The following is a 12,798-nucleotide window of genomic DNA, read 5'->3' on the forward strand; positions in this document are numbered from 1 at the left end:
AAATGCAACAAAATTCTAAATAATTGAACATTATAACTGCACAGTAAAATATTCAATTCTCAAGCATGTTAATATCTCTGCAAGTTGATTTTCATACATACATGAATGGAATCCAATTGCTTCCTCAAAAATCAAACAAACCAACCATGGTACTGCAGGTACAGTATGCTTTGGATGGCAAGAACTAATGTAAAGTAAACTCTGTCAGCCACAGTCAGTGTGCTAAACATGCCACTGGTATGAACCTTTGGGCTTTTATAATGCTATACAAACAGATTAGATGAAATACGCCAAATTTAGTACACTAGAGGGGATCCCCTTGGCCTAGAGTTCCTGGAGGGGGGTTCCAGGGGGGCCCTCAGCAAAATGAGTTAAAATAGCATCAAAAAATGTTTAACCACTTAAACCCTATACACATCAGCTCACAACATGTCACGATGCGACTCGTTGTGAGCTTGTAGATCTATTTTGTTTTAAATCTTGGTAAAAAAAAAAGGGAAACATTTGGAATATTTTAAAAACAAATGTTGTATGGGGGTGCCTGCCACAAAATATTTTCAGATCCGCAGACAAATACATTATATTAACATTATTATATTGACATAAAAAAGTTTCAGAAGCACTGCTGTAGATAGTCTGAGGTCAGAGGTCACTGGCAGTCTAGACGGACGCTGCTCTGCTGGCCATACAGGTCATACTCTCTGTACAGGATGTAGTCCTTGAGTCGCGGAGGCAACGGCAGGAAGCTCATGAAGACAGGCGCACGGAGACGCAGGCGCCCAAGACAGCCACGAATCCTTAAACGACAGAGATGCTGCAAACAACGAACATTATCTGCAGAACGAGACAGAGAATGTAAAAGCTCTTTTCATTATTACATATCTATCAGAAGATCTCTATCAAAGTGAAAGGAACACAAACCAGATCCTTCATAGGTCATTTGAGCTCTTGCCTCTGGGACAACATAATAAAGTCCCAGTCAACAATCTCAGCCGTTAAACAAGAAGCACTGTCATTCCACATGCCTTTTGAGTGTGCATCATTTGCCTATTTCTCTTCTTTCTTTTTTTCTTAAAACATTTTTTTTATCCCACAATTTTGCAAACTCCACACAGAAAGGCCCTTTCACCAACCCAACCTAGGGGTCTATTTATCTTCTACTAATTATTTCATTTATTTATTTCAAATGCTAATATACAGCCCATATTAATAATAATATTTGTTTTGTTTTTTAAGTGTCTTTCTGTGTTGGAGCTTGTCTAGGAGTGCAGAGAGACAGAATCAGAACTTTATTGTCATGCACAAGCACATCACAGATTTACAGGTGTAAAACAGTGGGTGAAATTAGTTTTTGTTATTTCCATAAAAAAAAGAAAGGTAAGAAGAAGAAGGGGGCGGGGGGGCAAAGGGGAAGATAGATGACAGACAGATAGAGAGGTACCTTGCATAATGCAGATGTCTGGCCATTGTTCACTCTCCACCAGAATAGGTTTGAGCATGGAGCAAAAAGTGACATGGTGGCTAACATAATCCAACATGATACGAACCAGAGGACCTGCATAGTCACGCAAAAAACTCACTGATATCACCTCACAGAACTACATGGAGAGAGACACAGGCAGACAGACAGGCAGACAGACAGACAGACAGACAGACAGACAGACAGACAGGGGGGAAGAGTACATAAAGAGAGGGAAATAAATGGGAGACAGCAGTGAGAGACAGGTAACACACAGTAAGAAAAAAAACTCCATAATAGATTGTGATATCTATCTATCTATCTATCCATCCATTCATCCATGTTACCATGGTTACCATGTTGTCTTTAATGACAGTGTTGGACCATCCTTCGAAGTCATCAGGGATATGTGAGCCATCACCATAGGGACAGTCGAAACAGCGCTCCACATCATAGCCATAGTTACACAGCATCCTCAGAATCACCTGCAATGTAGGCAACAGAATGTCAACGGTGACAGCAGTTAATGAAATTATTCAGTGCCGTTAGCATATTAGGAATTCCTTTTATTTGGAACGTATTTTGTTGTTGTCAGGCTGGATGACTCAGGGGATCAGAGCAGGACCGGGACACTGGACAGAACAGGACTAGTCTAAACTGGGCTAAACAGGACAGATACAGTTGGCAGACAAAGTAACTGACCCCCTCGCCAAAGGTGTTCCAGAGCAGAACTGAGGGGAACTGTGAGACCTAGAATTCCAGGGAAACTAAAGCGACTGGGGAAACAGCAGGGTTGACACAAGGGGAGAAAGGTTATGGGCTGGCAGGATTCAAGATTGAGTTTATTAGTCACTCAATCACACAAGTACAAAAGATAAGTAAAAGTACAACTTTTTTGTTTTTAGCAGCAATGGGAAGTGTACAGAATATTATGGAGGGATAACATTTTAGCAGCCAGATATACAGATTATGCAGTAAAAAAATATGTTTTGTACTTATTGCAAGTACAATAATGATGTGCAAAGTTAAATATGTGCCGGGGGCTTTGTCCCAAAAAGTGTGTTTATTTTTTCCTTGCCTCAGGGCCTCAAGGTGCCCTTCAGAGTCAAGACACCTCAGGCGTTGTTGCCTGCAGTCCGTATAGGCACAAACAGTCCATTGCTGGGGTGATAATTGTCCTTCAGAATCAGTTTTGTTCTGCTCAAACACTCGCTGTAGAATGAATCGTGCTGTGAAGCGCTCGGCTATGGGACATGGAGACAGGGGTCTGTCTGGGAGATCAGGTTGGTCTTCGGTAGGGATGGCCGACTGCAGTTCAGGCAGTTCAAGGTCAGACAGCAGTCAGCAGGGAAAGCCGACCCTCCTCAACTCACTCTGCCGTGAGCTGCTCGTAACTGGAGCAGCACCCCTGTACCTCATGTAAGCCAGGTGGGAAAGTTCTGTGGAGAAAGGAGGTCTGACCCTCGAAACCCACCCAACGCTGGGTGAGAAAGGAGTCACAGGACTGACTAGCTCCACCATGGGTGGGCAAGGCACTGGTGGGTGGTGATGCAGTGCAGTGCGTTCCAAAGGTGTTCGCTGTGATGTGTCACTTGCTCCAAAGCATCTGAAAAAAGGACAAAACAAAACTAAAACTCTTCCTGCTGGGTTCAATGTTGTCACAATTGTTCTGTCAGGGTTCAGAAGCTAGATCCAAGTGCAGGAATGAGCAGGCAGGGAGTTTTTTTTTGTTGGTTTTGGAGGAGTTGTGGGGCAAAAGAAGTTTACTAGACAACAGAGTACAGGAACAGGACACATAGGGACAGGTACAGGCAGGATTAAAAGAATAATTATCAGAACAACAGGCTACATAAACAGGCTGGCAGAAGCAGGCTAACGATAATCTGAGTTCCCAGAAGTTTTCGCCAGCTCTGGCGAGGAGCGATAACAGACGATCAGACAAACACTAAAGGAGCTGTCAAACCAAAACATAAGTCACTCATATATAAATATGCACATATTGTCAAACTCATATCTTTAACATAAAGCTATACCCAGTATTCTCTAAAGGTCAAAATGGCAGGAATGAGCAAGACCCCGAAAAGTTGACTTTAAAAAAAGGAATCCAGACAGAACCAAGTTAGTTGTCTTATTTGACGAATGATGACTTGAAAGAGGGAGAGACAGATATAATAAATAACGTCATTATCAATGTACAGACACACAGTTATAATAAATAACATAATACATGTTTAATGTACAGACACACTGTCACCTCCTTCTGAAACATCAGACAGTTGTGGTTTAAAACTGATCTTGTCTCCAATCCTGTGTACCATCTGCTTCAATTAACTGTACTGACATTGTCAACCAGTCGTGTCCTACCTGACACGAGGGTAGAAATGTCTCAGTGGAAGATAGGGAGACAACCTCCAACCACTGCAGATGTGCTAGTTATGTATTAACACACTCTACCATACAGATTGGTTAAATAATACTTAATTACTCAGTTAAATAAGTCCCAGATTGTAGCTTTAAATAATGCATTTGGGGCAGTTTGGGGTTTTCTGTCTTGGCTTTTATAATGTAGGCTAAATACTGCTGCTCAATTATGATGATGAGAAGTCTACTTTCTTTAATAGTATAGTAGAGTATTAGTAACCAAGATGTAAGGTGACATGTTAGCAAGTAACTGTTTACAAGGTAACCAGTTAACCAGTTTATCAACAAGACACAGCACCCTTGTGGGCCAGCCAGGACTTGTCAATAAAAGTTGTGGATAGATGTAAAAGACAATCACTACACTTCTAATGAGCAGGAGGTACCGAGAATTTCAAACCTTTAACACAGAGAGTTGTTAAACCTGAATCACAAACCTCGTCTTTGAGGGCGTGCTGGAGGGCAGACGGGAAGTGAGTTGTGTTGACTTTACAGTAGTAGTTGACATTGGCTCCATACCTCAACAACAGGTTGATGAGCTCATAATTACCATGATTCAGCGCCACCTACAGGGAAGACAACATGGTCACTGCATGAGTTAACATGTTGAATGGATTAACACACACACACGCACGCACACACACACACACACACACACACACACACACACACACACACACACACACACACACACACACACACACACACACACACACACACACACACACACACACACACACACACACGTTTGTATTACTATACTTGTGAATTAAAAATTTCATTTTCTTTTACCATAAACCTAATCCGGAAAAATAGCGGATCTACAAGCTCACAACGTGCCACGCTGCGACACGTTGTAAGCTTGTAGATCCGCATGTGTGACATTGCTGCACAAGTATAAAATACGGAAAACTCTAAACCTAACCACTAAATGTCTAATCCTAACCCCAACCTTTTCCCAATGTAAACCTATATCTAAAAATCTTTTTTTTCTTTTTCGATAATACAACAAGTCTCTCATGAGTTCCAGGAAAATGGTCCAATGTCTATTTCTCAGATTATGCTATACTTGTGGGGACATTTGGTCCCACACACACACACACACACACACACACACACACACACACACACACACACACACACACACACACACACACACACACACACACACACACACACCTGCAGACACTTGATAGGGTCTACGTTGGGCATGGCTCCAGCCTCCAGCAGCACTCTGGCAGACGCCACATCGTTATTAGCGACGGCAAAGTACAGCACTGACCGACGCTCGTCGTCATAGTTACGGCGGACACAGGGGTGTAGCACATCGTTGGGGTCATAGCCCGCCTCCAGCAAGGCCTGAGGGGTATATAGGAGAGGGGATATTTGTAAATCTGCTGCAGTTCAGAACACAACAATACATCAAACAACACCAATGCAGACCTATCTGCCAAGACCTAAATGTCTCCCCAGATTCCAATCCAATCCACTTTATTTATAGAGCACATTTAAAACAACAGCGTTGAACCAAAGTGCACTCAGTAAACAAATATAAAATACTAAGACTAAAACAATAAACAATAGACAGGGGGGAAAAAACACACAGAGGGTGCAACACACAGACACATCGCCTAACGCATTGGTTATTGCAAGTGGTGTCCGGGGACCCCCAGGGGTCCTTGGGGTGGTACCAGGGGGTCCACAAAATGTGTTAATATAGCGTCACAATCATTTTAACCACTTGAACCCTATTTTATACTTTGGCTATTCAAAAATTGCAGATCTACAAGCTCATAGAACCTGCTATTTTAGAAAAATCCCTGGCATAAAACAGGTTGAGATGGGAGGTCTGCAGCCAAATACATAAGTTTGAGAACCGCTGGCCTAACGGAAACAGCAACTCTCAGTCTGAATCATCGAAAGCCAAGGAGTAGGCCTACAAGTGAGTTTTCAAACGTGATTTAAACACAGGCAAGGTTTGAGACTCTCTAACATGGGGTGGAAGATCGTTCCACAGATTGCTCTTTGAAAGTTTAGTCCGATGCTCAAATAAATGTTATGGGCGCTGACCGAAATCAAAAGGTTACTTCCTCTTGGGAGCATGAATGTGCACGGCAAAAAGAAAAATGGAGCTGTAACTGTAAGGGACGAGGTGGCGTCCCATACAGCTCCCACACAGTTATGGAGACACACAAGTGCAGGGAACAACACTCAAAAATGCCTGATCAGATGAATATTGACAAGACGGCATATCTTCCCTCTAGTCGGCTGCAAATATTGTTTGACCCTAAAAAAAATATCCTCAATGATATTATTATATTATTATTGTATTATTATTATTATAGTATTAATAACATCAAAAGTCTACCAAAATCTGAGCACTAGAAAAGTCTAATTTTCAAGATGACAAGAAGACAGTTCCTTAAAAGACTCCTTCATTATAATTACAAAAGTAATTTTGGTGCCCATGTTTTGATGATCTAGGGCAGTGGTTCCCAAACTGGGGGTCGGGACCCCCAGATAATTAGCTTAATGTGCACCCTCACAAGTGCTTGTCAGGGTGGGGGGTCCCCAGTTCAAATATGACTTTTTTTTTGGGGGGGGGGGGGGGGGGGGCTTTATTCTGCCAGGAAATGCTCCCCCCTTCTCAGACCAGGTGAGTGTTGCATGCATGAAATTGGCTATGTCGACTCCAAACAACCTCAAAGGCATAATGCCAGCACTATTTGACCCCACTTAAAAGAGGTTGGCTTTATACGGCAATGTACTTGCCAGGAAATGTCCCGTCCAATCCCGTCCCGCCCCCCTTTCTCAGACAAGGTTAGTGTTGTGTGCATGAAATTGGCTATGTCAACTCCAAGCAGCCCCAAAGGCATGATGCCAGCACTATTTGACCACACCGATTCTGAAAACAGAACAGGTGCCTGACCTTAACCCTTACCTCCGTGAATTTCACCTCAGGGATCAACTAACTGGAATGATATCTATAACCCTGGCCTTAACCCTAGACCAGCCTATTGAAAAATAAGAACCAGTAACTAGTCCTCATCTCTCTGTCCTTATGAAGGAGATAGATACACAAACCTACACATTGCACACATGTATGCACGCACACACACACACAGACACGCACGCGCAGGCACGCACGCACGCGCACACACCTGTATGCAGAGTGGGTGTCCACCTGCAGCAGCTGAGTGTAGAGGACTCATACCACTGTCATCCACAGCCTCATCGGAAGTTACGGGAATCAGCAACTGTAAAGCTCTGAAATAACACACACACACACACACACACACACACACACACACACACACACACACACACACACACACACACACACACACACACACACACACGACTTATGACACTTGAGATTGCCAAGCGTGTGTGCGTGTGTGCGTGCGTGCGTGCGTGCGTGTGTGTGTGTCAGTGTATGTGTATGTGTATGTGTTAGTGTGTGACTGTGTGCATGTGTGTATCTTACTCCAAGTGCCCTCTGTGTGCAGCTCTTAGTATGGGTAGGTGTCCAGTGACTTTGGGGATGTTGGCGTCCGCTCCATATGACAACAGCAGAGAGATGACATCAGGATCGCATGTGGCCGCCGCCTCAAACAAAACGGATGCCTCATCTTGTGCCTGGGATAGTACATCGGCCCCTACAACACAGAGAATACGGTAATACAGTACACGATACTTTATAGGACCAGTGGTGGAAGAAGTACTCATTTTTCTTGAATAAAAGTAGCAATACCTCAACATAAAAATACTCTGTTACAAGTAAAAGGCCTGTGTTCAAAATGTTACTTGAGTAAAAGTACAAAGGTATTGAAATTAAAATATACCACCGAAAGTAAAAGTACAAAGTGTTTGAAAATAGCAGATCTACAAGCTCACAGCGCGTCGCGATGTAGCGCGTTGTGAGCTTGTAGATCGGCTATTTTCCAATAGCCTACATATAAAATGAGGCTAAAGTGGTTAATTCATGTTTTATACTATAATAATTCATATCTGCAAAGTAACTAGTAACTAAAGTTTTCAAATAATTGAAAGAGGCAATATTTGTCTCTGAAATGTAGTGGGGTAGAAGTAAAAGTATTTAAAATTTAAAATATTCCAGTAAAGTAAAAAATACCTCAAATTGTGCTTAAGTATAGTACTTGAGTAAATGTACTTAGTTACTTTACACCACTGTATAATAGCACACGCATGATCAAACTATCTGCCCATCTGTCTGTCTGTCTGTCTGTCCATCTGTCTCACCTCTCCTCAGCAGTGTGTCTACCACCTGTAGGTGTCCTTTCTGTGCGGCGAGGGCCAGAGGAGTGAGACCATAGGCGCTGCGGGGGTCTGGGTCGGCCTTGGCCTTGAGAAGGGCCTCTACCATCTCTATGCTGCCCAGCTGGGACGCCTCGTGGAGGGGACAGCGGTTGTGGACCCCCCTCTGGTTCGCACGGGAGCCATGCTGCAGCAACAGATCGAACAGGTCTTTGCGGTTGGAGCGGATGGCTGCGGGAAGAACAGACTACTTAGTCAGTTATGCCACAGTCACTTATGCAAAGACTAAATGTGATTTAGATAGCATGTTAATTGGACAGATGCCAGGTCATTTGTAGACCTGGCATCCTATAGTGTGTATAGTTTCAATGTACAGATTATTGATCTTTTTTTATATTATACTGTTTAGACTGATGATAGGTTCTTGGTTTACCTATGATCCTAGATTACCGTTTCTATGCATAATAATACAACAAGTATTACCTTGTGTTTTCCTTGCTTAAATCGCTCTGGATTAAGAGCATCTGCTAAATGAATAAAAATAAAATAAAATGAACAATGCAAAGCTAACATAGCTAACTAAGAAGAATTGCATCCATAGTTTTAGTTTCCCCCACTTTGGTCGCTACACCTGGTGGAACTGACTGGCTTTAAGAAAGACCCCGATGAACACTAACAGAATCGTTCCAGAAGGTGGCAGCAATGCAACATGGTAGATGCTGGCTGCCATAAAGTCCAAAGAAGAACAACAATATGATTTGATGTGATTGTGCAGTATGCACACAAACGAAAATTGCTTTAAGCCATAACAGGGTGTGTGCGTGCATGTGTTAGTCCAGCATCTTCTTAGCTGTCTCCCTCACAAATGACCCCATTCATCCTCCCCTCATGGTGTAAAGGCTACAAGATTAAAATGGCTTTTGCTCAACATGGGACCTTCAGTCAATTATAACACATTTTGTAATTCATATCTGATGTCATGCATTTGTTCATCCTACCCTTTTCTGCTTCTATAAATCAAGGCTTTCCTGCATTCTACCTAAAAAACTAATACTAAAACTAAAATTAAAAGGAGTCAATTCCTGAAACCAAAACTACTTTCAATCAAAAAACAAAATTAAAACTAAACAGAATCAAACTGAAAAACTAAATAACAAGTCGGTGTCAAATAACGTCATATTAATATAAATGTTGTGCCTTGTGCTCCTGCATAGCTTGTCTGATTAACTGTTGCTGGAGGTCTGCTGCTTCTAGTGTCTCTGTCATGACAGCCTTTTGTTGTTCTCTCTGCCTCTATTTTTGTTCACTTTGCATGATTCCATTTGTAACGAGGCATTATTGTGTTGTAGGAAAAAACAATCTCCTAGAGATAGATTTGCAGATTTGAGTATGGCTTCAGCACGCTCAGAGCCCCATTGATTTCCATTAGAAAATGTGTTAAAAAAGTTGAATATTACAACAACACACACTATAATAATTCGACAGACACACTGAGCCGAACACAATGATCTCCTGGCAGAGATAATAAAATAGTTAAGCTGAGAATCTGCATCTATATCAACAATGACTGTATGAATGAATATATGCGCAAGTCTATCAATAATCAATATATTAAAATGTAATTGTCTGTCAACCATGAATATATAGAATATACTGTATGCATAGTCTAATGCAGGGGTCTTCAAAGTTTTTCAGGCCAAGGACCCCTTAACTGAGAGAGAGATGAAGCAGGGACCACGGGCCCCACTACATATTGGATTCATGTTAATGTGTACTTTAAGACATTTAACGACTTAAAACCATCAATAGTTTGTAAACTTGACCTTTGGCTCTGTACTTTGCTCTTTTTTTCCTGTACACCAAACCTCTTTGCTGAAAACAGCAGATCTACAAGCTCACAACGCGTCTGCGACACACTGTGAGCTAGTAGATCTGCTATTTTCGGCTAACGTTCCCCCCAGAATAGGGATGCAAGGGTTCAAGTGGTTAATGTAATGTAATTAAAAAAAAGAATGTCCCAATCACACAAAGATTTGACGGCCCCCCTGCAGTATCTCTGAGAACCCCCTAGGGGTCCTGGACCCCCTGTTGAAGACCTCTGGTCTAAAGAGTATCTGAATGAATAACTATACTGCATCATGTAGTCTATCAACAGTTGCAGACAGTGTGCGAGCAGCAAGCGTGTCCACATGCACAGGTCAATAGTTCAGAAGACAATCATCATACCTGTAACCAGTGGTGTGTCTGACTCCAGCTCGTGGTTCTGGCTGTCAGGGTTGGCGCCTTGTTGGAGGAGAAATGAGGCGTTCTCCAATAGGCCATGTTCCACGGCAACACACAGAGGAGTCTGACCAGTCAGAGAAGAGCTCTCTATCGCCGCGTTACCTGTGGCTGCATGATGACATGATAATTTAGTTTAATCACGTTTATGATGACGTTTAATGTAGTCTATCTACAGTAGTTTAGTGTGTGTGTGTGTGTGTGTGTGTGTGTGTGTGTGTGTGTGTGTGTGTGTGTGTGTGTGCGTGCGTGCGTGCGTGCGTGCGTGCGTGCGTGTGTGTGTGTGTTTGTTTGTGTGTGCGCGCACACGTGCGTGTTTGAGTTTAGATGTGTGTTCATGTAGGATAGAGAGCATGCACATGCGTTTATGTGAACAAGGGTCCATTCACTGGACCTTTTCAGGGCCTGATTCTTTTTTTTTTTTTTTTTACAACTTTATTTTACAGTTTTTATGTTACATACACGAATATACACGTATAAATGTATAGCATTTTATACAAAAAAAGAGATCGCGTTGATATAACATACAAGACTATATAGACACACATACAACCCCCCCCCCTCCCCCCTCCCCCCTTAGGCTCCAAAGAAAAAACAAAAAACAAAAAAAACAAAGCAGTGGGACAAGATTACAATCAAAACACAATTCTCACAGTTCTAGACAGAGACACCTCTCCTTATTCTATATACTATATATACTATATAACAGGGACAGTTCTTCACATCACAAGTCGGACATAGATAAATATGTACAAAAATAATAATAACAATTAACTGAACAGTTTTAGTTAAAGGAAAATTCTTCAACAAAATCAACAAAGGGACTCCAAGCTAAAATAAAGTTGTTGCGGGCTCTATGCACTCTATACCTGAGTTTCTCAAGAGGTAGGAAAGACAAGACTTCTTTTAGCCATTGCGAGAAAGAGGGTGCTTTGTCGGACTTCCAATTTAAGAGAATCAGTCTACGAGCTAATAAGGAGGCAAATGCCAAAGCGTTTGCTTGTGGAGATGTGACTGTACAGTCAGGGGGAGTTATGCCAAAAATGGCCGTGTGGAAAGAGGGAGTTATTGCTTTTCCACACATATGAGAGAATACTTCAAATATTCGTCTCCAGTAGGTATTGAGGGAGGGGCACGTCTTCAGGGCCTGATTCTTACCTCTGAATGTCAGCTCCAGTATAGTTTGGTTGACTTGGGCCGCAGCCTGATGGAGAGGAGTCCAGCCTTGACTGTCTGTCTCTCTGAATCTGTCTTTCTTTTCCACACTGAGTCGTCTCACCGCCCTTTCATTACCTAAGATATATACAGCATAAACAGACAGTTATATACATAACATACAGAAGATAGATACCATTAATAAATAATACAATCAACACATTTTGAACACCAATAGAAATCTCACAATAGTACAAGTGTTACCTTGTCTTATTGCAGTAAATATCTCTGTACTGCCATCAGTGCAACCATGGCTGTAAACAGAAACCTTATTTCATCAAATCACATCACATCTTATACATACACACTATGCAGATACAGTTACAGATACAGTATATTAGTATCATCCTGGCGTTCATTGTTGCCTGAGCTTATCTAACCCAGGGCAGGCACGTCCTTCCTTTGGTGCAGCTACAGTGATGGTTGGATATGAGGGTAATGATGCATGTCAGGTGATAATACCGGGACTATACCATTTCATTCACCGGGGGAGTTCCTTGTTGACTTAGTCATTTAAAGTGTTGATCAAAGGTAATTTTCGGATTGTCTTTGTGATTGTCTATGGGCATGTGATAAACAAATTATTACCCACCATTTGTTGATGCCCTCATTATCCATCCTCAGGCTCGGCTGCATTTGTTATGCCAGTCCTCGGTTTGATAATCCTGTGCAACACATTTTTGAGGTGATAATCGAAACGTTTAAGGAATGATGGAACGCCATTCTTCCAAAAGATATTCCCTCATCATTTAGTGTTTTGATAGGTGGACAGCATCAAAATCTTTCTAATTTACCACCTTTTTGTATCTGAATAATATATCTACATTGATTAAACTATATACTTACTTACATAGGTGAACATACCTGCTGTCATGTCCCTCTTTCTCTCTCTCCTGTTTGTTGCTCTCTTTCAGACTCTCTTCTATCATGTGCTGAATAGCAGCATCATCATCCTCATTGTCCTGGTACTCCGGTCCAAAGTGCTCCATGCTGTTCACACAGAGGCCTCTGGTTCACTATAGTATAGGATAGAGGTAAAGATTAAGACAGATAAATGTAGAGCAGTGAAAGTGAGCTTCGGGAAAACTCTGTGAAAGTCCTGCCGTGGCCCAGCCAGAGTCTGTCTGGACCTGAACCCAAGAGAGCAC

The 12,798-nt window shown here is 42.1% G+C and overlaps 1 protein-coding gene across 1 annotated transcript; it reads right to left on the bottom strand.

The window, feature by feature from the left end:
- Nucleotides 1–539: 539 nt before the first annotated feature.
- On the bottom strand, nucleotides 540–12,648 carry asb14a (ankyrin repeat and SOCS box containing 14a). The gene is made up of 12 exons (XM_084062579.1): nucleotides 12,515–12,648; nucleotides 11,855–11,904; nucleotides 11,594–11,728; nucleotides 10,382–10,546; nucleotides 8,141–8,386; nucleotides 7,365–7,536; nucleotides 7,039–7,144; nucleotides 5,057–5,236; nucleotides 4,315–4,443; nucleotides 1,816–1,944; nucleotides 1,442–1,598; nucleotides 540–834 (listed from the first exon to the last, which is right to left on the bottom strand). The coding sequence occupies exons 1-12, from the start codon at nucleotides 12,637–12,639 to the stop codon at nucleotides 650–652; spliced, it is 1,779 nt and encodes a 592-aa protein (XP_083918705.1). The 5' UTR covers nucleotides 12,640–12,648; the 3' UTR covers nucleotides 540–649.
- Between the last annotated feature and the right edge of the window lie 150 nt (nucleotides 12,649–12,798).

Source organism: Gymnoscopelus microlampas, assembly GCF_963454915.1.
Source record: "Gymnoscopelus microlampas genome assembly, chromosome: 7".
NCBI lineage: Eukaryota > Metazoa > Chordata > Actinopteri > Myctophiformes > Myctophidae > Gymnoscopelus > Gymnoscopelus microlampas.